Source organism: Festucalex cinctus, chromosome 4, assembly GCF_051991245.1.
Source record: "Festucalex cinctus isolate MCC-2025b chromosome 4, RoL_Fcin_1.0, whole genome shotgun sequence".
NCBI lineage: Eukaryota > Metazoa > Chordata > Actinopteri > Syngnathiformes > Syngnathidae > Festucalex > Festucalex cinctus.
This window is the reverse complement of record NC_135414.1, coordinates 12,022,695-12,050,288: the sequence shown is the minus strand read 5'-3', so window position 1 is coordinate 12,050,288 and position 27,594 is coordinate 12,022,695. Positions and strand designations below refer to the sequence as shown.

The following is a 27,594-nucleotide window of genomic DNA, read 5'->3' as shown; positions in this document are numbered from 1 at the left end:
CAGTGAATGAAAAATGTGCTGTTCTTGACGCTAGACTGCTGCTATCACTCAGTCGGGGTCGTTCCATTTGGGTTAATTAACAGCTGATGAAAGAAACTGAAAATGTTTCTTGAGGCAATGCATCAATAATGCACACATTACTGTTGTGCAGTGTCACACTCAAACACAGTACATACAAAAAAAAACAACTATAAATTTTACAACATGGTAACGTCTATCAAATCACAATATCCAAACATTGCATAAATATTTGATGTTTAAAAGAGAAATTCCAATGTGCTTTGGGGAGCGGAATTTATTGCTAATACATTTGTTCTGCCTGATAGTGAAAGGGTAAGAGGAAGGGAGTAGACCATGGCCCAGTGGGGAGCACTAGCAAACAGAAACCTTCTCTAAGAATATGCTTCAGGGAATAAAGGCTGGAATTAGTTTCTACTAAATCGCTAGATGTGGACAAAAATATGTGATTGTACCGTGGGCGGCCCATGAGTCCTCATCCCATCAATACTGTGAAAAAGGAACTCGAGGCAAAGTCTTTACTTTGTTGTATTCCTCACAATCCTCTTTTTCTTTTCTCCAGTGATGACCGCAGGGAATTGCTTGGAGGTGGCAGTCTTCAGATTTCCAATCTCACAGAGGACGACGCTGGCATCTACACCTGTGTGGCTGACAACAACAATGCAACAATTGAAGCCCAGGCTCAACTCATTGTGCAAGGTACCATCAACAAGTCAAATGTTGCTTGACTTGAGGACTGCTAGATAATAATGAAGCCATTACCAAATCATTACAAACAACTTTCTGTGTGATTTTGGACAATTTTACACACAAACCAGAATAACAAACGTTAAAGGCATGCCTCTGTGGAGTCATTCCATGCCAAATCGCGCGCGGGGGAAAAAAAAAAAAAGACAAACCAGAAAATTTGTAACTAAGCAGATGTTGATTTTAATGAAACTTGGTGTACTTGTTTATAGTGATGGCACAACACTAAGTCTCAAAATTTAGGTCAATCGGAGCAGGGGTTTGGAAGATGTGCCCCACTAAAATTTGATATTTTCGGCAAAAAGAGGTGAAACCACCTTTCCTTATGGATCCTTGTTGATGCTAAACAAAAACTTTATATCTCTTAAATTTATAGTTTTAGAGAACATGTGAGAGAGTACATGTCATTAAAAATGTTAAGGTCGCGTAATCCACAAGGTCAATGTCAAGGTCAACAAAGCCAAAGGTCAAAAGGTTACTAAAATATGCACCAGCCTTCTAAATGATTGCTGCTTTGGAGTCCTTATCCTTGTAATCTAGTACGTAGTTCCTGAGATATAATAGTCTCCCTTTTTTGCCAAAAATGTCCAAATTCGGCTGGCCGCATCTCCCAAACCCCACCTCCAATTTCCTCTAAAATTTGAGATTTAGTGTCGTGCTATCAAAAGTAGCTACGCCAAGTTTCATTCAAATCAAAATCTGCTTTGGTTAAACCCAGTAGGTGATTTGGCATGGAACGACCCTGTGTTGATACAGGTCTCGTGTAATATCATTGTCTCATTGACATTATGCAGGTCTACTTACTGCTGTGGCCAGTGAGTATTCAATGTGTACTGTACACCAGGGATCTCAAAGAAAAGAAACCTCTCCTGTTCTTTGTAAAATTGAGTGTTGTCGTCACCAGCCTTTCTCTTCATGGCTGGTTTTGAGAAAGACATGACACATGAGACATGGGACTATGTGACAGGGTATCTTTTCTTTCCAATCGTGAGCCTGAGCTATGATAGCTCTTATGTGATTTAAAAAAAAACAAAAAAAAACCACAATGCATACAGTGCAACGACAAAAAAGGTGAGGGCCCCACTAACATTAATATTTGATGTCGAGTAGGGGGCCGCAAATGGCAAGTTTGAGACCCTTGCTGTACACTATACACTTTTCCCAGAGAGTATTACAGTAAATCCAATATGACATAGAGCAGGGGGTGCTCACACTTTTTAGGCATGTGAGCTATACAAAATGACCACGTCAAAATGATCTACCCACCACAAAAATGCAAAACATCTAATTATTTTCATATGTATTGAGGATTCTTTTTATGTACAATGTATGTTGATGTACCTTGCATAACCAAGCGAGCCAGTATTGCAAAAACATATAATAATTAACTATTAACATTTTTTTTTTGTAAGGGATGCATTTTTTTTTTTATTTGTAAGGGATGCATAGTCCGGACAGTAGCTGCTGACAGCCAGCCTCAAGCACACTTCCAAAATGTTCATCAGTCACGGTGGAACGGTATTTGGACTTAATAATCTTCATGTAGGAAAAGGCTGACTCACATAAATAGGTGGAGCCGAATAATGCAATCAAGGAGATAGCACATTTCCTCATGTTGGGGTACTTTTCCTCTGTGAGTCAGTGAGTAACGATGCTTCGGCGGCAGCTTTCGCTTTTGAAGTATGTTGTGTGAAAAATGACTGCTGTCCGGATTTTAGCTCCTTCACCTTTCTCTTTCTCAGCTCTCTTTTCGGTGGGAAGTCGGTGTCGTATTTTCCATGAACTAGTGTTGTTCCGATACCGTTTTTTGGGCCCCCGATACCGATTCTGATACCCAGCTTTGCAGTATCGGCCGATGCTGATACCATACCGATACCTAAGGTTTTTTTTTTTCCTCGACATAAAAAACTATTCTGCCATTGCTTCAGAGCATTCAAGGGCCAATAGGATATCTTAGATCGGCATGCAGTGAACAAGTCACATATCAGTGAATGTCATGCACGAGCAAGACACAAGATGCTGCATCCAAAGTCCTATATTAGTGTTGGGATTAATGATATCGGCATGTTACTTGTTAGTACTCACTGATACCGATACCACTGTTTTAATGCAGTATCGGGGCCTCTGCCGATACTGCAAGGACAGTGTCGGTATCGGGACAACACTACCATGAACAGTCCTAAAATGCCGCTCCACATTTCCCTTCTTTGGCATTGCGATGGCAGACTGGCAGATGAGGCAAACACACTTCGAAAATGACATCGCGAAAAAAGTCCACCTCGTATTCCGTATAAAAGTGATATGTTTTTGTCTTCTTACTTGGTCCCGCTCCCTCATTCATATTGACCACCATAAGCTTTAGCGATGGCTTAAAATCAAAGGTAATTCGCTGACTAGCTTAGCGCTTAAAAGGTAAAAATTCAGTTGTCATCTGACTGGTTGCCCTGTATGTCAGTCAAGTAATGGGATTGATGATAGGCTGACATCATAAGTTCTGCTGCACTTAGCGCCGTTGTTTGCGCTTGATTGGTCACCCGAATGTCAAACTCAGTTATATCAATCAAGTAATGGGATGAATGATAGGCTGATATTTTTTTAATGTCACGCCACGATCGACCAGTGCTTCCTCCGCGATCGACGTAATGAGCACCCCTGACATACAGGCTTGAAGATCCTCTGTCTCGTAACTAACTAACTAACTCTAACTTCTCCTTTGAATTGCATTTTTTCCCGCAGTAGTCTAAAAGATAACCCAGCTAAAGCACACTTGGCCACTGATATCTAATATCACATTAGGATACTCGTCACAGAATGTATATCAGTTTTTATGTAGAACAATAATTCAAAATCTGTAGGTCAGCTAAGAAACAGCTGCTTTTTTATGTTGGTGAGAAGAAACAATCAGTGCAGGTATTTTCTACTCCGTCCCATGTGAGGCGAGTCAACAGTTTGTTGCGAAGCAACAGTTAAATTTGGAAACACCCTGAGGCTGTCCCCCAATGTCATCCCGTTTCACACAAAGCCACATCACGCTAGGACTCCATCCCTTTGCTCACAAATCCCTTTCCTCTCCTCTTCAACACCCTTTCATCATTTCCTGTCAGACGCTGCGATTAAAGGAGACAGTAATGGAAAATTGGATCAGGTAGCAGGAGGACATTTGACTTTGCTGCCTTTTGAGCCTTCGGATCTGCCACTTCAATTCCTTGAAATCCTTCATGTCTAATACCTGCCCCGTGACCCAGCTCCAATGTTACATGCGTGTAGAAATTGATCTCCAATATATTTCAAAGGCATTAGTCATTATGTTAAGTTAAAACAGTCGCGTTCTACTACTGTTACACACACAGAGTAAATTGCTTTTTTTTCCCCAAGACCAAATTAATGACGAAACAAGATTGGGTTATTGATTTTCTCCCTGAAAGATCAATCGATTCCCCCAAGAAATAACTGCTTGTAAATGAAATTCATACAAATTATTTTTCCAATGCTGACTTGCTGGTGTATTTATTCGATATATTTGGAATTGGATACATAATGTTATCTATAGACCGCTCAAGAAAACACATTTATTGTTTATACCTGCAAATGGAGTCTGCCTTGGTGGCTCCCTGATAAGTTGAAGTCACCATGGCTTATATGGAGCCATTTTGTTCTTTAAAAATCACTTTGAAACAGTAGTGTTGAGAAACAAAACAGCTATGAGATGAAAATATCACTTTGTAATTGTGTAACGTTCTACTCTTTGATGAACATCCATATTTTATGAAGAGAAAGGCATATCCTTGCTCTGGTTATGTATTTAGCATTTAGCATGGGTTGAAAAATGGGGACACTTTTAATACAGAACCGATAAACTCTCCTCTTATTCTTTGTCTATTACCATTTATGCAGAATATTTGCTTGTTGCTCTGTCAGTACAACTCAATCAGTGTTCATGTCAATGTTTGGACGACTTCTTTCACATCTATCAGCCAAACGTATTCTGTCACCTTCTATTAAAGCTGCCATGATTAATAAGGCCAAAGGAGACAGCGGTTTTTGATTATGGTCATGACGAGGACACTGCCCAGTGTGTGTGTGTGTGCAGAACAGAAATAGCTCCTACACTAAAATGTAGGTTTACAGTCATCTGGTGTTAAAGGTTGGTGTCCGTCATCTATCATGTCCTGTTATCATGGCAGCAGTACCATATCGTTTTTGTTATGTTTTTTCCCCCCATTTGTTGAGTCTACTGTGCATGGATGAAAGAGCTGGCCCTGTAAAAGTTCCACGACTTTCCAGTGGACTAACATCACATACAGCAGCAGTAGTACATCTTCCTTGTTGCAACAATGACAAAAATAGAAGTTTAGACTTGTTCCCTAGGGTGTAAATTCTTCATTTTACCAGGACGTATTTGGATAGTTTTACCCTTCCATCAGTGTTGGAACAGTTTGGGAAAGACCCTTTTCTGTTCCAGCATGACTGCGGCCCATTGCACTGGCTGAAGGACGTTGATGTTGAAGAACTTGAGAGGACTAACCTCAAACGCCTTGTAAATACTTGTGATGAACTAAGATTGTCAAGAAGGCATACGTCAAATGAGTTTACATGCAAGTAACTAGGGCTGCAATGAACAATTATTTGATCATCAATTAATCTGTCAATTATTTTGTTGATTAATGGATGAATTAGATTTTTTAAAAGAAGACATCCTTTTTGCAAACATAAAATCTCTATTACTTTCTATTTACTCTACTTCAGCTAATGTAGAAGGATGCATTATTTTTAAGTAAGATTAAAATTTAACGTATATAAAAAATGCTGTTTAGTCCTTACAGTTTAGTGTAAAAACGAATGTTGTGCATCATGATGTTCCAAACCTTTTACGCTTTCCATTGAGGAGGGCTGTTTCAGATATCTTTTTTGGAGAAAGTGATATATATCCAAACAGAAATTAAACCGAAAGACTTTCCACAGCACTTTGAAAAGCAAACAAATCAGATGAAGAACTGCCCCCACGCCTTTTCCATATCGTCAGTGGGTGTTATCACCACCAGCAGGGAGGTGAATTGTCTGATTGTCATCCACTGACTGCCTTGTTTGGAGTCTTGTCTGCCATTTGTTTCATATAAAGCAATATATGCTGCAAGTCACCAGGGCCATGTAACTGGCGTTTGTCACTGTCACAGTCGAGTTGCAGTGAAAACTTACGTTTTGAGGCCCGATGAAACATTCCCCTATACTGTCATATGTCTGTCTTTTGTCTCTTCTATTATTCAACTTTTCCAAGGCACTGCTGTTGGGATTACTTCTCAAATGTTTTAAAAAATGCAATCAGAAATCCACGTGATATTTTTTTTCTAAAATGCTATACAACCCACTAGTTGTGCACACTTTCTCTTTTCCACATAACTGGCAATGTACAGACCTGTGGTCCATTCACAATCGCCGTGCTGGCGACTTGTAGTCAGAACAGGGTGCCGTTCACTCTGCAGTTGCTGTTAGTCTCCAGCTTTTCTTTGACTGGATTATAGTAAAAGGTAGATATGTATGGTAGGGGAGCATGCAGAAGAGCAGCTCTTTGCTTTGACAGCATGAAGTTAGATGGAATTCCAAACAAATCAATAGGAGTTATTAAATCAAAAATATATTTTGCTTTCATTTAAATTGACGTTTTCATAACCACACCAACAGTTAAAGTACATATGAGGCAAATAAAATTGTATGCATGTTCTAAATGGGAAATAAAAAAATTCTTTGTTTTAGATTTTTAGCTTTTGGTATTTGCATAACATTAACTCACTACACACTACACAGACTTTCATGCTGGGAGCAGTTGTGTGGAAAAGCACTAATGGACAACAGTACTTTATGGTGATGGAGAATATTCAACTACAAAAGACACAGCAAAGCAGAAAAGGACGTAAGATTAATGTAAAAGGCAGATAGGCGATGCAATATTTCAAAACATTGCTTAGTAAGGCCTGTAATGGACACAAGTGCTCTAAGTGCTTCCAGACAATTAAATTAGTCTTTTTTTTATTCCCAGAGGGAATTTATATATTTATTATTGGTGGTGTTTTAATCCATTTTTTAAGTAAAATATATTTTAGAGTACGTTCCATTGTACACCGTACATTGTAACAGTGAGACGGAAAAGGAAGGAAGTTGTGTTTTGTTGTCCCTAGCGCATTTATTATTCCAACAAAAATAGTGCTCAAATAATGCACTCAGTTTCAGATGTGGATTTTACCTGTAAATACTACATGTATTTCTAGGTCAAGGTGTTTATGATCATCTAAAAATAGTCTTTTTTTTTTTCTTTTTTCTTTTTTTTTATTACAAATGATGAATAACCTTTTAGGTTCCCTCACCAGACAACAGAGAATCTTCACAAATCCTCACAAAATCCCTAAACCCTTTTTTAGTTTTAACCAGCTCACACGCAAACTTTTTGTGACCTTTAGATAGTTCACTTGAGTTTTTCTTCCATCTATTCTCATTTAGAATTGTCTTCATCTAATTAGCTTTTGCTTATGTGCATCTCCATTGTTGTTTCTGGGATTTTGCCTTCATTGAAGTGGTAACTTTTGTATGTGCAGTCATTTTTAGGAGGCATCTGTGTAATGTGGAAATATTGTACTGAAAACTTCACACTTCATCTGAATGTTTTTTCGGTCCTCTTTCTAGTTCTCAATTTTAATGTTACTTTATCATTTGCCATTGACTTAGTTTTTGTTTACGTTCGCAGTATTATTATTATTTTTTTTTATTAAATGGCTTCAATGAAAACATTTTATCCACGTTATATATGCGTTTACATAGCGTCTGAAGCCCTTCTTTATCATCCATGAGCCAGAAGTCAAAATTCACCAATAAATAATGGATTAACAACGTAATAAGCAACCATCACATAAGACACTGAACAATAAATACAATCAAATATTTATAAAGAGTAATTTAAGAAGACTTTCACAGCAGGCACAAGTGACTTCTCACATCTGTTTGCCCTCCAGTAGTCAGAATGTATCTGCTGCGTGTCTTCATTACCAGCACCGCAACCTACAAAGACTGCTGGGCCCTGCTAATCCAAACATTGCTTTTCTGCTCAGTCACAGAACAAAAGCACACAGCACCATTTCTTTTTTTTTTTTTTTTTTTTTTAGGCAGTCATTTATTTTTCATAGCAGGGTCGAATGATTTTCTTGTCAGTTTGAGCTGAGGTACCACTCGCATGGAGGAGCCATTTGAGGGAAACCATATAAGGGTGCTTGAGCTCCTGCTTCATGTCCTTGCGTAGACTGTTGATATGTCTGCATATACTATGTCAAGCATTTTTGGAAGAGAAAAAAACGAGACTGGAAGTAAAAACAAAACTGAGATAATATTGTGTGCACACCCTATTATAACTACATGTGGTTGTTCAGAAATAGACAATCACATTTAATCTCATGTGAAAGAGCCTTTTATGAACCCCAAATAATGTTCAAAAATTCTAGTAAGCCTTTCCTGATATTTTTGTTGCCACATTTTACAGCGCAAACCATAGTCCGACGAGTGTTTCTACAACATCTGGGATCTCAACGTTCAACAGTATCAAGTCAGGAGAAGAGTGCAAAAGTGTTTACAAGGCATGAAATATAGCATAGAACACTATGAAGACATCCGATCCCACTTGACTTTGGACAATAGGGAACTTCTGCCCTGAACTGGTCGCCAGCCAATCACAGGGCCTATATAGACAAACATAAATAAACAACCTTTCACGCTCACATTCACATCTGAAGACAATTTAGAGCAGGTCTGGGCAAACTCAGTCCTTGAGGGCCGGAGTCCTGCAGGTTTCCCTTCTCCAACACAGCTGATATATCATCAGCTCATCAGCAAGCTCTGCATAAGCCCGATAACGATCCTGTTGATTGGAATCAGCTTGTGTTGGAAGAGGGAAACCTCCAAAACCTGCAGGACTTCGGCCCTCGAGGCCCGCCCCTGATTTAGAGCCTTCAATTAAACTAACATGCATGTTTTGGGAATGCGGAAACCTCAGAACTGTGAGGTGGACATGCTAACTACTTGGACATCGTGCAGCAGACAAGTTTCCTGCCTTCTTTTCTTACTGCCTTCCTTCCTTCCTTCCTTCCTTCCATATTAAGATGTACAGGTTATAGGTCACAATAGTAGAAAAATGTTTTGAAATCAATTGTCTTAGGGCCGATACCTGTCCTTATTTCAAGGAATCAGTATTTGCGATGCCCACTTGTGTCCGTTTTACAATCAGGAACTAGAAATTAGAAATATGTTAAGATATGTAGATATTTCGTTAATATTAACTGGCATTGTTTTTGTTTTTGTTTTTTTGTTTTTTGGCGGGGGGGGGGGGGGGGTTATGTATCAAAAGTACTAGTGGTGTCAGTACCTGGTATTGGTGACTACTTAAGAATTGAGTATTCTTACTGGTATTGGTCTGAAAAAAAAGTGGTATCAAATAGCTCTAATCTTAACCGGACATATTAGCAGGGATGTGTACACTTTTTACATGCACTGTATATATAGATATTTATTCTCTCATTTCCCATCTGAAACAAGCCAAATTAAGAGAGTTAATTCCTCAGCTACCATTTAACGGACATGCATGAGCACATCACTTTTGCTCGGTCCAATAGTTTCCAAACGTTTGAACTTCCTAAAAGAAAATGGTGCATGCCTGCTCACATGGAAGAAGGAGGTGGAGGCTGGAGATGAAGAGATAGACATGGAGTTCTAGGGAGATTAAGTAGCAGGAAAATGGGAGACAGAGTGGAAAAACAAAGATGGAGAAAGATAACGAAAGCTACAGGGTACCAGTCACCATTAAAAGCCGACATGAGCAAGTCTCGCTGGGGTTTCACATTCGCACAAAAACAGACGGAAAGCATATATGCAAATGTAGTGGTTATACAGATTGCGACAGCATGGATGCAGGAAATCTGTTGCCGCACTTAAACAAGTTGCTCCACGAACGCCACACACAAACGTGTTATGCAAATACATCACTGAAAATCCCCCGCACACAAACAGGTTTGCCGACACAGAAACTCGTATCACTTTCCAGATGCAATTTAATATTATTCATTTTCACAGATGGCTCTACTGCCACAAGCAACCTCAACTCCCACCGCATTCTCAGCCATGCCGCTGTCTTTTCATGATATTGCGTCTATTTACAAAATGTGGATTAATTTGTTTCTGAAAGCGAGTCCCACCTTTCTAAACAGATTTATGTAACTTGACATACCCTTCATACAAATACTTCACTAACTCAGTGGAGAAACAAACACCCAAGGCACACCACACTGTGAAAGACATTATTTGCAGGTCACACACATCGCCGTAAGGAAGCTTGGTACACACTCACGAAAACAAACACAGATGTGTACAGAGCAGGATGGTGCTTTTTTTCTGACTTCCATGCGGTGAGCCAGTCATCGGGTATCTCCACGTTTACTTTACTTGCTTGCTCCTCGTCTTACCTCCATCGAGAATGTCTGTCTGCTCTGCCACCTTTGTGACACACTGAACACAAAAATCTCAAAGAGATGGAGTTGATGCTTTTCAAGGTCAGGAAACCGACTCGGGGTGTCACACCATGTCATTTTAGCTTTTAGATTTTTTTCTATCTCACATGTGGGGCTGTTTTAGCACTTTTATCGTACCGAATTGTAGCAAGGGCCTCTCTCGACTGTCATCAGTGGTTTCCAACCTTTTTTATCTTGTGTACCTCAAAAACCTTTCATAATACTATGAGTACCCATTCACTCATATCTCTTGATGATGACCTGCAAAAGATAGAAATTAATAGGGGTGTTTAAAAAAAAAAAAAATCGATTCGGCGATATATCGCGATACTACATCGCGCGATTCTCGAATCGATTCAATTAAAAAAAATCGATTTTTTTTTTTTTTTTTTTTTTTTTTTTTTTTTTTTAAAGAGCTCAGAATTGTTCATTCGGTAGTCTTACCGATTCAACGTCTTATCATCATTGCCTTTTGTGTGTGTGTGTGTGTGTGTGTGTGTGTGTGTGAATCGATTTTTAAACTTCCAATTTTAATGGAAAAATATTCAACAAAACGTCTGACTTCGGGTTAGGATTCACACCTTGAGCATGGAAGAATGTTATATGAACGGAACATTAAGCCTTAATATTTTATTTTAATGCTGTTCAAACATGAAACAGATTACAACCTCTATAAGACTGAAATTTCAGATAAATAAATAATACATTTTCATATAAATCTTACACTCTACAAGCTTACTGATTAGTATTTTCTAAATTTGAATGAAAAAAAATCGCAACAATCGACTTATAAATTCGTATCGGGATTAATCGGTATCGAATCTAGTGATGTGCTTCTCGGGTCGAATCCCTGAAGCGTGTGCCGAGTAATGTAGATGAGTGGTTCATGAACGGCGATTCAATGCGTGTGTCGATGACGTACGTGATGACGTTTGAAGCCCCGCGAAGCGGGTGTACCACGTGACTGATTCAGGAAATGATTCGCTAGGTTTGAGTGTAGTTCGAAATAAAAGCGGCAAAGAAACGCTATGGATTCCCCTTCACTTTTTGTGTTTTCGGGTCCCTTACTGCGGTACTTCTTTGCATTTTGCATTCGATTTGACCGACGACGACGAGCTTCTTTTTTTGCGATGGAGTTCAAGGAACCAGCAAGAAAGAGAAGAAAATATCCCCAGAGTTGAAAATCCCCTTCAGTACTGGGAATCACAGAAATATGCGCTTCCAAGTTTATACAAACTTGCTGTCTCATATCTATGCACCCCTGCTTCATCAGTACCATGTGAAAGAGTTTTTTCAAAAGCAGGTGAAATTCTATGCACAAAAAGAAACCGCCTGAGTCCAAAAACTTTGGAAAAAATATTGTTTTTAAATAAAAATGAAGAAGCACTTTATTTTACCTCATTTTTTCACATTTTCACTTGTTGCATAAGCACAAACATAGACAAAGTAACACAGAACAATTCATGTTAAAACACTCTTCAAATATATATTCTTTTGTATTTAGAGGATGATTTACACACCACCATTTTATTGCATGCACCAAGCATGTTATACATTTTTCTGTCCACATGATGGCGTAGTCGAGGAAATGAATCATCTTGAAGCCCCTACGTGTGTGTGAAGCTTTTCAATGCAGGGCTTCACTGCTTTACGGGGCTTCATTTTGCCATCACTAATCGAATCGAATCGTGACCTGTGAATCGTGATACGAATCGAATCGTCAGGTACTAGGCAATTCACACCCCTAGAAATTAACATAACAGATTATGAAATTGATTTCATTTTGTCTCAGTAATTTTAACATTAAATCATGTGTGTCAAGCTCTGTCCTGGAGGGCCTTTTAGTCCTGCAGGTTTTGCTTTCCCTGCTCCAACGCACCTGTTCCAGTCAACTGGATCGTTATCGGGCTTATGCAGAGCTTGCTGATTAGCTTCAGCTGTGTTGGAGAAGAGAAACATCGAAGACCGAGTTTGGAAAGAAGCTTTGTTGATGTGCTGGACCAACACAAAGTAGCACATAATTGGACAGTGGAAAGAAAATAATGCATGGTTTTCAAACGTATCGCAAAGTTTGAACATCTCCAGTATCTTTTCAATTGATCATCCAAAAAAGTGAAAAAGTCTGGCACAACTGTAGACGTTACTGGATATGACTTCCCACCTCAAATGGTAGAGCAACTGAGGAGAGTACTGGTTGAAGAAGCAGCCAAGAGGTGTTCACTCATGAGGAGCTGCAGAAATGATTGAGAATGTTTGATGTATTGTATTCTGCAAAAACCAAATGACCATATTTTTCCGTGTCTAGATGTGCAAAGCCCCATACATACTCTACAAGACATACCCCAAAAGGCTTGCAGCTGTAAATCGCAGAGAAAGGTGGCTCTACAAAGTATTGACAGAGTGAGGATGTATACAAACGCACTACACGTTTTTCAGATTTTTAATGGCCAGAAAATTTGAAAACGGTATCATTAACGTTCCACGCTCCAAGGGGTCTGCAACCTGCGGCTCTCAAGCCACATGTGACTCTTTAGTCCCTCTAATGTGGTTCCCTGTGGATCTTAAATAAATAATAAATTGTAGAATTAACTTTTTTACATGCTTATTTTTATTTTTTAGAAAATATATTTCTATTAATTAATGATTTAGTTTTAAAATGATTAAATTAAAAAAAAAACATGTCAGAATCCACGTTTTATGTTAGAAAAAAAGAGACAAAAGTTAGATGAAAATGTTTTTTTTTAAATTACATAAACATGTAAAAAAAATTACCATAAAATGTTCAAAAAGGAAGAGGAAAAGCAGAAATTTACCATAAAATGATTAAAATCCCATGAAATTGAGAGTAAAAAAAAAAATAGCAGAAAATAAAATGCTCAAAAAGTAACCATAAAATGTCCAACAGATCCTGAAAATGACCATAAAATGTAAATGGCATTCATTTATATCGCGCTTTTCACCTTACAAGGCCCTCAAAGCGCTTTGCATTCAACCACACATTCACCTACTGGTGACTCAGCATCAGGACGAACTGTGGGGGTTCAGTATCTTGCTCAAGAATACTTCGAGGTGGTCACAATGGCATCGGATCGAACCCACAACTCTGGGTTGGGAGATGACCACTACTGAGCCACGCCACCCCCATATCTTTGGAATTGCCAAGGGGGGAGAAAAAGGTCAGAAAACAAAACATTTAAAATGCAACTATAAATCCCCCAAATCACCATAAAATGTCCACAAATATGCCCCCCCCCCAAAAAAAAATACATTCAGAAAATTGATAGAAAAAAAAAGGCATTTAAAAAAAATCAAAAAGCAGTAGAGTATAGGTAGAAGAAAATTAATCTCAAAGTATTGGATACTGCATATTTTGTCTGTTATGGTGCAGCTCTAATTAGAACTTGGGCCCTCAGTAGATTAGACACTATTTCGTTCATCATAATGTTGAAATGTTTTGCGGCTCTAAACAGATTTATTTATTTGCCCGAAAACGGCTCTTTTGACAGTAAAGGTTCTAAATGTTCTCCTCAGTCTTGGCTGATAACATAAAATCTTCAGTCAAAAAACACAAAAGTTTGTGGTTGTCAGATTGCAAAATATGAAACAGTGTGGGTACGATAAGTACTTGGTCAATAATTGTAACTGTAATTAGCTACAGTGGTCTCACCAGGTTGAGGACAACTTGACCTCAAACCTGTGAATAATAAAGCCAGAATCAATCTTTATCCACCTACATCCACTAATATCAAGTTGTCTGGATAAAAACAAATTAGACGCTAATAGCAATTTCAGGTCTACACCCAGGAACTGGTCAGTGAGTCCGTTCGTTGCCTTATCAGTCAATGCAACTAAACACAGAGCCCATCCATGCACAGTGAGTCTTGCACTCTCTCCTCACATTCATGTACAGTGCGGTCCAATTATATACAGAGGACGTGTTCCATCTGACCTTGTGATTGATGAGCTGCTGCTTGGCTGCAGAACATCAAATAACTCCTCTCTGTTTCTCATTACCAGAACTAGGAGACATATGTAAGTGTTCACCTCAGCTTGAGTTACATGCTGACGCACGGCACTGATAGCAAGGTTGCCTTTTTTTTTTTTTTTTTGGCGTAATTTTTTTTCTGTTGCGTAATAAAGAAAAAGGAAAAGATGTTGATCATTGAAATCAGATTTTCTAGTTGGAGCATCTGCTGAAAAAGTCACAGGTGCATAATATGTGCTATTAGATTAGACAGTTGTTTCTTCTGCTGTCCTTTCATGGATAATTTGGCATGTAAGGAGGCAACATATTTGGATTTGTTCATTTGTTGCCAAATATTATAGCACGGAGTTCTAATCAGATTTGACAATGGCTTCAAAATAAAATGAGTATTTAAAAAAAAAATCTTTTCACTTCTACCACTGCCTATCTTCCACAGTTCCTCCCCAATATGTGAAGAGGCCGGCGAACATTTACGCCCATGAGTCCATGGACATCGTGTTTGAGTGCGAAGTCACAGGTTCACCGGCCCCCACGGTGAAATGGGTGAAAAATGGCGACGCTGTTATTCCAAGTGACTACTTCAAAATTATTGTAAGATCGTTTTTCTTCTTTGGTGGGAACTTTCTATATTTTGACTGCAGTTTGGTGGTGCTATTATTTATTTATTCTCTTCTATTTGCTTCTATCTTTTTTTGTGACATCCTCCTTTCTTTTCTCCATTTTGCTGTCTTGTGTAGAAGGAACATAATCTCCAGGTTCTGGGCCTGGTCAAGTCTGATGAGGGTTTCTACCAGTGTCTGGCAGAAAATGATGCAGGAAACATTCAATCCAGCGCCCAACTCATCATCTTGGATCACGGTACGCACCACAAATACCAACTTCTGTTCAAGGCAGATTAAATTCATTCAAATGACTGATCATCAAAGATTGATTAAGCACATCTGTTGACAAAAAATTATTAGACCTGATAAGGATCGTTTTTCTAGGTTAACAAAGAAGAGCAGTGTTTCATTGCAGTTTTTTTTTTTTTTTTTATAAACCATTATTAAAGCAGAAAGTCCAATAGTCTTCTCAAGGAACATTTTTTTCTTTCTTACTTAAAGTTCATTTACGGTTGGCAGTTGTGCACATTTCGTGTACTGAAAAGTGATAAAAGTAAATGAAATTGTTGAATTTTGGTTTGACCTAATTTTACAACAAAACAACAATGAAACAACAAAACCAGAACTAAATGATATGAAGTGTTGCAGAAATGTGGAAATGAAGGCAAGCGTCTGGATGCTGCCAATTCAATCTTTTATATGGACTTTTATTCAATGTTGTAAAGGTGATACGGCCTCGCCAGTTGTACACTGCCAAAATATGCTTTACTCTTATTCTCACACTGGGTAACGAGGCGCAGTGGCTCATAACATCAGACATGCTGGAAAATGGACTTATGGAAAATGTTTGAATATGTTAGTTCTTGTGTCATTACCTCTGAACATTAGCGGAAATGTAGTCGAACATAAATTCAACCTCATTTGCAAGTTGATGACGTTCCTATTCTAAGCCGCAGGGCCAGTTAGAATCGCTCTACAAAAACAAAAACAAACAGAATAGGGCATAGTATCAGTGCTAACACTGCAAAAACAGTACAAGTCAGTCAGAAGTCAGCCCTGATTTTCTCCAAGCAATAAGGCAGACGACTTATTTTTGTTTGCAGTTTGCTGTTTCTACTACAACAGCTCCCAAAATAGCAAACCTTTGTAGAAACCTTTTGAGTGCGGGCCATTAAAGGTAAAAACTCGGTATTAACTGGTTAACAAATTATTGTCACTTGATGTTACCGTTAAATTTAAGTAGAAAAAATGTCAGGATATGTGGGGTATGGATGTGGTGGATAGACCCAATGGTGGAGAAACAAGACAGGGAGACAGATAGGAAGGGAACCTTTATTTACAACCAAGATGGTGACGGACATGACGGGACGGGAGCAGACTGGTTAAAACGTGGACGTGGACAGACTTGACAGAATGTGGACAGACTTGGCATGACATGGACAGACGTGGCAGGACATGCTTGGCAGAACGTGGACAGACTTGGCATAATGTGGCAGGACAGACTTGGCATGACTTGGACAAACGTGGCAGGACAGACTTGGCAGAAGGTGGACATAATTGGCAGGACATAATTGGCAGGACAGACTTGGCAGGACAGACTGGGCATGATAGGACGACTTGGCTAGACGTGGAGACACTTGAGTTGACGTGGAGACACTTGACCAGACGTGGAGACACTTGACCAGGCGTTGAGAAACTTGACCAGACGTTGACACTACTAACATGGCTTAGCACACCTCAACTGGACAAAACAAGACAAGACAAGACAATGCTCCCACAACGCATGAACAAACACCACTCACTAAATAACACACTAACGAGACACTAACAAAACACACCTGGGAAACACAGCAGGCAGAGGGCACTAATTAGCAACACATACGGGGAGGGGAGACACACACAGGTGGACGAGGTTAACCATGACGAGACGAGGGGAGACAAAACCGGACAAAAAGACAACATAAGCACCCCAAACTAAGCCAAAACCCAACCCCCTAAAACCGAAACGTGACAAAAAAAAAAAAAAGAGAGAAGAAAACAAAAGTCAGCCTTTATAATGTGATGATGACAGCAGTATGGTTGTCTAGAGATAATCTCAACACACTGCTCTGCGCTGTCATTGCTGTACTTGAATTATCTCCTGAGGTACACACTGTTGCAGTACTATAATTCGACGTAGCTCTCGCAGCTCACGCAGCTATTACTATTCAGCTGAGCCTACACGCCTGCAGTGGAAGCACAGATCTTATCAGAGGTTATTTCATTTGTATTTATTATTCTAAAGGAAACAAAATGAGTTGTACTGCCTAGTAGAATTGTGGCTTTACAGGCAAATCAAGAACAGCCAGCGGCAGAAACCTGCCAAATAGTCATTAGTGATCATTATCTTTGCGTCTACTCTTCACTCTGCCTGCTCCAATTCTTTGTAGTTTATCCTCACAAGGTCAAAGTTGTCAAAGGTCAGTTGTCAGCTGTAGATTTAGAATGTTATCAGTTATGTGCCCTTTGAAACTATTTTGCCCTTAAAGCTGCTCAATGTAGAAATTTGCACAAAAATATCACAATAGCCTTTTTATTTGATCATTTAGGACTCAAACATCTTCTAATTAGCAGATTAACACCATAGCTGTTCATAATGGGTAGGCCTACTCCTGCAAGCCTCTGGCCAATAATGTTAATTCTGTCAACGAAAACCATACAAAAATAATTTTGTCAACACACATTTTTCACCGGACTAAAACCCTCATTAAAAAACAATAACTGAGACTAAATCAGTATGCATTTTCGTCGACTAATGAAGACGAGACAAAAATGTACTTCACTTAATAAAAACTGGACTAAAATCTATGGACATTTTAGTTCATGAACAAAAACGAGACAGAAATTATATTAAATCTTGTCTCTGCTAATCTGTCATGTGACACACCCCTTTTCAAATCTACAGCTAGCGGGTGCACATGTACAAACACATGGGACAGACAGAAGGTGGATTCACGTGGTGCAAGATTTAAAAAAAAAAAAAAAAAAAAGTAATTTATATTTATAGCGTAACATTAATCCAACGGCTCTAACGTTCCAACAATAATGTTAATCCAACCGCTAACTAATGCTGGCTAATTTACTAGCTCATAGCATGTAGCCGTAGTAGCCACTTGTTGATATCCGATAATTGTGTGTCAAGTTGTTATGTTTTATGTTAGTTTTTGATCCGAAATGTTCAACTTTGATATTATTGTCCTGACTAGCCTAAGATGTTGACAGTTTTTGTTGACAAAAAACAGATGAATAAAGATATGTTTTCTTGGACTAAAATGAAGACTAAAATGCTAGTTTTGTAGTCGACTAAAAATGGATGAGGTTGACTAACTATGTTAACTCATTCACTCGCAGCCATTTTCACAGAAGCAATCCCGTTCACTTCCGACTGTTTTACTGGATTTTGACTGATTTTGCAAGGCCCACAGAATATTGTGTTCTATTGCTATAAAAACATGGAATCTACCAAAAGAAAGATTAGTCTCTTCTTTTATCATGAAAAAAAGTGTATATCTGTTTCCATTTTGCAGCAATTAGCATTAGAATATACCTGTTTCATCATTATTCACAAATCTATTTAGAATTTTGAGTAATAGAGCTTTTTTTTTCAACATGGTCCTGGTCCTCCTTTACTCTGCTACTCTTTCTTCAACCGTTCTTTGCAGTTGAGAGGCTGCATCAAAGCCTTCTCTATGCTCTAGAATAAAAAAAAAACACATATAACTACGTCTTTGGGACACATAAAACATTTAAAATAGAAAGTCAATTTTTGGGAACAAATCAGTTAAAAAACTAACAAGCGTGACTGAAACTGTACTAATACTAAATCTAAAAATGGTTGATAAAATTAACACTACTGGCCAATAGTTTTCAGACTGGATTCTGGTTTGAATTTCCCGCCCTCTGTCTGCAAATGTGACGTCATGTGTGCATTGTGTACGTGAAGAAGGGAGTGTGCAGTTAAATTTTTCGGCCACACGTGGCAGTTGTGATTTGAAATTCAATTTCCTGAATTGAGCAGCTTTAAACCTCAGAGTTCTGCACTGGTTAAGTTTCATGCAAATTTAAGAAATTAAAAAGCAAATCACTTCTTGTCACTCCAGCAAATATGCAGCATTCAAAGACACAGTTTTGGTGCAGGTTTCCCAAAATGAAACTCAAGAGAGAGGTCTAAATGATCCTGAACATTCTGCATGTGCATTATAGGTCAACTAGTTGCAAACAGATGTGAGTCCATTAGAAAGCAAATGCCCAAAGTGGACATTAAGGGGACCTAATTATGTTGTTTCACAGAGGCCAAGGAGGTGCTTGGTAATGTTTCTTGTAAAGTGGTCATGTTCAGACTGGTTGTTTGGCGGAAGTACTTGTGTTATGATGTGTTTTTTTTTTTTTTTTTAAGTGGGATACAAAGGAAGCAAACATTTAGATGGCTCTTCCCAGGAACACACATTCTTGACATTTGAATACAGTGGACCGCCATCCCGTCAGGTTCCCAACATACGACATTTAAAGATAGACAATATGACGTCACACGGCACAGGAAGGCATGTTGAGTTACCACTCTTGCTGTTTTTCATTTGATTGTTTGGTATTTATGGCTTAGAGGTGTTTTGAGGACCCCCTGTATGTGTAGTCTAGATCTATTAGAACACGAGCTAACTATAGTTCAATTAATTCAAGTCCAGCCTTAGTCCAGAGCAGTTAGAAATAATCTAACTTCAATATTCTGGTGATTGGCCAGTCCTTTCCTCAGCTATTTGTACTGCCTGAGCACAATCTAAATTTCCTCATCTGCTGTTATTTAAGGTCTTCTTCTCGCATCTGATTTCGATAGTGTCCTGCAGTCGTTTGCAAACTTTTCCGGCCACATAATTTTGTGAAGTGTTTGTGCATGATATTCTGGCAGTTGTCAATTACAGCTTGGCGAGGAAACTGGTCATGTTTTTCAACTTTGAGGTCAGACAAAGCAGTCATTAAAATGATTTCCACAGATGGTACAAAATCCAAGGCTGATCAAATGGCACTGCATTTTACTTGATACCCATGCTTTGCAGTGCAGTTGCTTTTTGCTTAGTACTTGGAAATCTAAAGCAGAGACACATATTCAGCATTTGTGCAGGCTATGCTATTAATAGATAATAATAGTGGCGAACTGCATATGTAGTTTTAAACATACTGTTTTTGTAATTTTAAAATAGGGATGTCAAACGCTGCAATGGATGATGTATTTTAAATTTATCACAAAAGTAACTGGATTAGTGAATGACATGAAAATCTGCCCTTAGCTATAAACAAAATGTGAGTGGAGCCTTTTAGGCTGCTCTTTACCGTTTTCTGTGTTGTTGTTTTTTGTTTTTTAAATATCCTTTAGTGTATGTAAATATCCCTGTCTGAGCCTGTGTCCCTTAAGCCCTCATCTTCCATAAAATGTACTTTGACATTTTGCCTGCTTGTGACCAAGGCAACTGTGACACCAGCAAGCACAAAGTTCAGTTTGGGTAGTTCAGCTCTGAGCACTCAAGCTCTTTAAGCTGCATATGTTCCAAGAATATGACATTGAATTGAATGGAACTAAATGTGTAAGCATCCATGACACATGATATATTAAAAAAAAGAAAATAAAATCCGTTGCTGCTTCTGCACAACAGCAGGCTAGTTACGGTTCAACATGTTTTAAATAAAAATGACCGACTGTTTGATAACAAGTCACTTCATCTTGCCATCCTTCATTTACTTATGCTAATGGTCACATTCTTAACTCTCCCACTGTTAGACATGACAACAAACAGAAATTCCCTGTCCTCCCATCCCATCAGAGGTGTGCTAGACTCCCACAGTGAAATGGAGATGTCCCTTTACTGCCACTCCTTGTGACTCCTTCCATTTCTCTGTTTGCAAAGTATATTAGCATCATGTGGGTCACCTAGCATAGAAAAATGACCAAGAAAATACTATAGCTCAGTTTAATGGATGACTGACTGTAATACACCTCCTTTTTGGTGCGATAAATCTGTGCTATTGTTAAAAATACAATTAAATATTAAAACTGTCTGCAGTAGTCCAAACACTACAGTAATTAATTCCACATGGACCACTTCTGTTTGGAAATGTGAATTGAGCAGCCTAGAGTATATTCACTGTTGTGGTTCTGAACATTATGAGCATTTATTTATTATTTAGTTTTCTTCCATTTTTGCGGTCGCCCCATGATTAAAAATGTGCTTTTTGGAATACTTGTGCAGCATTGTTTGTGTACAGAGAAGACAGTAGCAAAATGACACAAATTCCAGGTAAATAGTAGAAGCAACATGCAGACCAACTGTTTGACCTCTTGATTTTTTTAAATACCTTTTACTGTGAAATTTGACTCCACTGGACATAGTCGTGGTGTGGCAAATGTACACTTTTTATAGGCAAAATTTACATAATATGTACAAGTGCAACGACAGCATCCTGTTCCACTCTTTGTTTAAAAGATGTGATCAGGACGAAATCAGTGATGTGACCATATTAAAAAAAAAAAAAAAAAAAAAAAAAAAAATGTATAGTTTTATCTAGTTTTAGCCCTTCCTACATTTAAAAAACATATATAAACTATTGAAACACACTTATCAAAGTATTCCATGGCACGTGTTGTGACTGTTCGTATAACATTACTTGGAGCAAATGAAAAGAAGAGGGAAATGAGCAGAAGAAATGAAAACATGGTATATTGAAATGTATGTCAACAAAACCATATAACTACTAAAATGAGGTAGCTTAATGCTAACATATAATGTAAAATGTCATAGAACGGAAATAAATTCAAATGTAACCTTTACTACTTTTTATTAGGGGTGTCGAAATTAGTGCACTACTTTTGAGTTAATTTAAAGTTCCATTAACACCACAAATTTTTTTTAACGCTCGATTAATGACCGGTCCTTACTTGGAAAGCCTCTACTGGGGGAATTCCAGTTCCAACGCAGCAGACACATCTACAACAAAATTTAGGAGTAATAAATTTAATAATGCATATATTTGTGGATACTGGGGTCAAGTTGTATTGAACAAATTAAAAATGTGCAAAGACGTTACTTCATGTTAAAGATTAGATAGCTCTTAATATGAAGAGAAAAATGCTGAGCTGTCACCGTCTTACAAATGCAGTTATGCCATCTAGTGGCAGAAAAATGACCAACACAAATTAATATAACACTCGTTTTTTTTTTTTTAATAGTACAGTATAGTACATCTTTTTAATTTTAACTCTGTTTTATTATTTATTATGAAATTACAGTATCAGACTAAAATATGCAGCCATATTTCTATTTAACATTGTTTCCACTTTTTTTTTAACAAAAGTATTAAAACTTATTCTACATTTTATTGTACATTTAGAACAGATATAAAATTTGTGTAGCACGTTCGCCTCCCAGTTCTGAGGACTCGGGTTTGAGTCCAGGCTCCGGCCTTCCTGGGTGGAGTTTGCATGTTCTCCCCGTGCCTGTGTGGGTCTTCTGCGGGCACTCTGGTCTCCTCCCACATTCCATAGACATGCATGGTTAATTGGGCGCTCCGAATTGTCCCTAGGTGTGCTTGTGAGTGTGGATGGTTGTTCGTCTCTGTGTGCCCTGCGATTGGAGGGCACACCAGTCCAGGGTGTCCCCCGCCTACTGCCCAAAGCCAGCTGAGATAGGTTCCAGCATCCCCCACGACCCTTGTGAGGAATATGCGGTCAAGAAAATGGATGGATGGATGGATGGATCAAATTTGTGATTAACTGTGAGTGAACTATTTAAGTCATACGATTAATTATTATTAAAAATGTTATCTGCCGGCACCCTACATCTTTACACATGGAGCAGTACATACAAACAGCATTTTCTCTGCTCTGTGGGAACAACACCTTTGACTGGAGTTTAATTGGTGACCTTCTCTGCTACTTCTTCCATTACACCGCATGTGCAGCACAATGTGGTGAGACACTGAAGACACTGATTCTAAATTGGGATTTGCCTGTACATTTAAAAAAAAACTATTAAAACGATATCATAAAAATCTACGATATAGCAGGGCCATCAACAATGAACGATGATATAGCAGCGCTTCACTGTAGTGTAAACACCTTCCTTAAAAAGAGATGGTTGGGAGGAGCTCAGTGCCGTTTGTGTCATTATGATATAGTGCAAAAAAAGGGGGGAGGAAGGATATTTTGCAAGCTTTTGCAACATAAAATGTAATGAATGATGAGCAAGATTTTATAAACAAAGCCGTAAAACTAGTTTTAAAAGGCACAAGTACAGGAAGCAGATGGGCGAGCACTCCACCGCCTTTGCTCACCACCCTTATTCCCTGTTCAAATCAAGACTTGATAATGGGCTGCTCAGAGATCCTTTCCTCCAGTTTGACTAGCACTGAATAAAAGCTCAGGCCTCCTTCAGGAATACTGTGCACTCCATCATCTGCCAGCAGGGTCACTGCTGGGCTAGCAGGAGGCAAACCCGTAGTGCTGCGAACGTGTGAACACGCCGGCGCAGCACACACCGGTCAGATGCCATCAAACGTGTAACTTCAACATGAGACACTAGCGTCAAAATGGAACTGTTACAAGCATGTCAGGCTCTGCTGGGACATAACAATATGCTCACTTAGAGTCACAGCTGGGAATGTCAAGGCCTTCATACGATGACTGACATATTGTAGATTGAGCCAAACTGTTTTTTGGGGTTTTTTTTTACGCTTTTCACTTTAAAGCGGAAGTCAACCTTAAACATTTCTTGACAATAATATATTATATGTGATATCACTAGTCACACTCTGATTAATATTACATTTTTGGAATATGACTTACGAAGCAAAATCCAGCCGTTTTTATCCATCTCAGGGGGCTGCCATTTTGCCACTTGCTGTCGACTAAAGATGACATCACAGCTGGCTACAACCAATCACATCACATCTTTTTTCTGAAGTTGCGCTGTGATTGGTCGTTCCCTGAGACTTGACCAACATTGACGTCAGCTTCAGTCGACAGTAAGTGGGAAAATGGCCGCCCCCTGAAATGGATAAAAACGGCTAAGTTTTGCTTCATAACTCATATTCACAAATGTAATATTAATCATAATATCATGTTTAGACTAGTGACGTCACATATAAGATATTACTGTCAAGAAATGTTTAAGGTTGACTTCCATTTCAATCTCTATATTCTACTCTTTACGTAGGCGTACCTTTGTGGGAATTCTCTTCTTTTAACTGTTTCACTTGTCCCAAAGATGTATCTATACGTGCTTTTTAAAAAAAAATGTTTTTATGCTAGAGCATACAGAAGGCTTTGATGCAGCCTCTTAACTGCAAATAACGGCTGAAGAAATGGTAGTTATTACACAAACAGCCAGCAGGTGGTAGCAGAGCAAAAGAGGTCAACGAGGACCTTGTTGAAAAAAAAAACTCATTTACTCACAGTTCTAAATAGATTTGTGAATAAAGATGAAACTTGGCTATATTCTAATGCAAAATCCTGCAAAACGGAAACAGATAGAAGTATACTTTTTTTTCCTGATGAAAGAAGAGACTAATATTTCTTTTGGTATGTTTTTATAGCAATAGAACACAATATTCTGTGGGCCTTGCAAAATCAGTCAAAATCCAGTAAAACAGCCAGGAGTGAAGGAGATTGCTTCAGTGAATATGAATCAGTTAATCATTGAGTCAACATAATAGAAAATAGTATTGGTTAATGGCTCATATTTAATTCTTCGTTCTGAAGTGAACTTCAGTCATAGTAAAAATGTCATCCCTGTTATGCAAGCATATCGCGTGTTTGTGTTTTTTTGACCATGGGCATGCGTGCGTACTTGTGTATGTTGATGATAGACCTCCCAGCCTAAATTGATTGTGAAGAGGAGAATGGTCTGCTACCAAATTGTTGTTTATGCAGACGTTAAAGACGCACTCTGTTGTGGCTGTCTTTCACAGATGCCGCTTCCGCCCAGTGTGTATTTCTGCATTTAAAGCGGCTGTTTTCCTCGTGAACTTTTCAATGTGTTGTATTTATCCAAGCGTGGAGAATAGCTTTGCTTTATTCATAAACGGCCTGTCAGCTAAGTGCTAACTGAAATGTTACGGGTGCCAATTTTGCTGTTGTTTTGCCCTGAAATGAGGAAAAAAAAAAGAAGAAAGACTCAAATAGCCTTGGCTACCTGCGTCAGTGCTGTTTCTTGAAGGTCAGTCTTGTTCTAAACAGTTTATGCCTGGCAGAACGCGCCTGAATGGGACTTAGTTTTTGTTTTGTACTCCTTTCAACACTTGCACTTATTACTATATATCACTGTCCTCCAACATGCAGTCATCCAGGATGCCAAGCTGACGTTTTGGGCATGTTAATTAAGGTAGCCCACCACTTTCCATTCACACCCTTCCCTTAGCAGCAGGCGGTTGACCCCTGCAAGCGGCGCCAGCGAAGCTTTTATGTTTCCTGTTAGCGCCCACCCTCACTTTCTCTATTGTACCTCCCAGTTTCCATAAGCTAAAAATAGAATAGGGAGAAGCATCACAGCGGGCAGTGGACAACCCGCTGTCTGGTGCTGGAATGACACTTCTCAGTAGTCCTCACCCAAACTGGGATATTTAACACACATTGGGGCATATTCACTAAGAATGCGCTGCGCCCGGTAATACCGCGAAATATTGCATCATAACTGCACCCGCAGTCTGCGCCCAGTTACCCACCTATTCACTAAGGATATTGCTCTAATCATATACCGGCGGAAACACGCCCACAATACTGACAGCTTGGAGCAAATTTGCACCTGATTTACCACACATGGCAATGGACTTGCGCCAAGAACATGGTTGTTAGAGTAACAGTTGCGAGAAAGATGACATTATCAGAAAGCGAGGTTGGACCGAGAGTAAGCGTTTAGAGCGCCATTAAGCTGTAGAGAGCAGAGAGAACAACGTCATTCATTCATAAAGTACAAATTATTGGTGTGATCGTTTAAAAAAAATACATTTTCAGAAGTTGCCGTGTGCGTACAGTATGCATCTGACACGTAAGAATGATCATAAAATGCCTCCCCGCCATTGCCGATCAGCCCGGTTTACGTTATGTGTCTTAAAACAAACATAGAACAATTTCTCCCTCTCCTCTCTCTCTCTCTCTCTCTCTCTCTCTCTCTCTCTCTCTCTATCTCTATCTCTATCTCTATCTCTATCTCTATCTCTATCTCTATCTCTATCTCTATCTCTACCTCTACCTCTACCTCTACCTCTACCTCTACCTCTACCTCTACCTCTACCTCTACCTCTATCTCTATCTCTATCTCTATCTCTATCTCTATCTCTACATCTATCTCTATCTCTATCTCTATCTCTATCTCTATCTCTATCTCTATCTCTATCTGCGTGATCTGCCGTGGATGTTGTGCGGCAAATGGCATGCGCTGCTGTCATGATTCCGGGATCGAGGTTGTGTCAGGATAATACATGTTTTCCAAAAACGTTATTTGTGTCACGCAAACGCGGTGTGGCTATTTGCGCAGGCATTAGTGATTTAGACGCTGTATATCAATTAGTCTAATTTGCATTGGGGTGGGCATATTTTGCGTCAAATGTATGCAAATTACCTAATTTACATACGCGCAAATAACACTGGTGCACCATGACGCAATCTGTTCGGCAGAGCACTTAGTGACGGATTTCCCCATCTGCGCGTTAAGTGAATTAGGCGCTCCCTAATTGCTCCATTTTTGACGGTTAGCGCGGTGCAAAGGCGACGCAAACCTTTAGTGAATAGGCCCCTTGATGCTTTATTTACTTTCAAGTGGAAATAAATTAAAGTCAAATTATATGATCAACAACGGTTACTCTTCATAACTTGGCAGATGCAGTGGCGATCGTGAGTGGTCCATCCCGAGCACGTCTTGTTAGGCAAATAGTTGAGTCAGTGGCTTTACGATCTTGGAGATAATAGATAAGTTAGTCTAGTAAAGTTCAGTCCAGGTCCTGAAGTACTCCTTAACATCGGGGATGGATTTAAAAGTGTCCTGTTACAAATCATGTCCTGTATAATGTGGGTGTATGAGATGTCTGAATGTGGAATATTTAGTGCCAGTTCCAACTACCAATCTGAATCAGATCTAGGTCAACAAGTAAAAAGGGTCTGTGAACGTCTTACAAATTCTGATGAAAACCCAAAATTCACTTCGTTCGCAAGCATTTACCGCTCGGTGAGATACCAGCTAGGGCTGCAAGATATTGGAATATCATGCGATATGTGATATAGTTGCTAAATATAGCGATATCGATATTATTGTGATATTTAAGATGTACCTAAGGAAATGACATTTTTATGATCTACTGAAAGAATGACATTTTTCATGCAGCAAAATAAGCAAACTCAATATATTCATAGTTAAACTATTGTATGGCGGTGCAAATTTAAATTAGCTGCTGACTGGTTAAATTCAGATAAAAGCATAAAATTCCATATGAAACTTATTGCATCATCTTTGCGATATGCGTATTGCATGGGCCGATATCGTAATATCGATATTTTTTCTATATATTGTGCAGCCCTAATACCAGCTATATCACCCTTCAGAGTCGTAAAAAGGCCGATGCCAATATTTTTCAAAATGGCAAATATTGGCACCTATAATCGGCCTGGACGATAATCGGTCTATCC

At 38.9% G+C, this 27,594-nt stretch overlaps 1 protein-coding gene across 10 annotated transcripts in view; it reads left to right on the top strand.

Annotated features, from left to right (window-relative positions):
* neo1a (neogenin 1a) overlaps positions 1-27,594 on the top strand; it is a 181,244-nt gene that overhangs the window by 101,530 nt on the left and 52,120 nt on the right. For all 10 annotated transcript variants that reach the window (XM_077518927.1, XM_077518926.1, XM_077518933.1 and 7 more), the window contains exons 5-7: positions 581-717; positions 14,726-14,880; positions 15,027-15,147. In XM_077518927.1, coding sequence (XP_077375053.1) covers positions 581-717; positions 14,726-14,880; positions 15,027-15,147 — 413 coding nt within the window. The remainder of the gene's footprint in view (positions 1-580; positions 718-14,725; positions 14,881-15,026; positions 15,148-27,594) is intronic.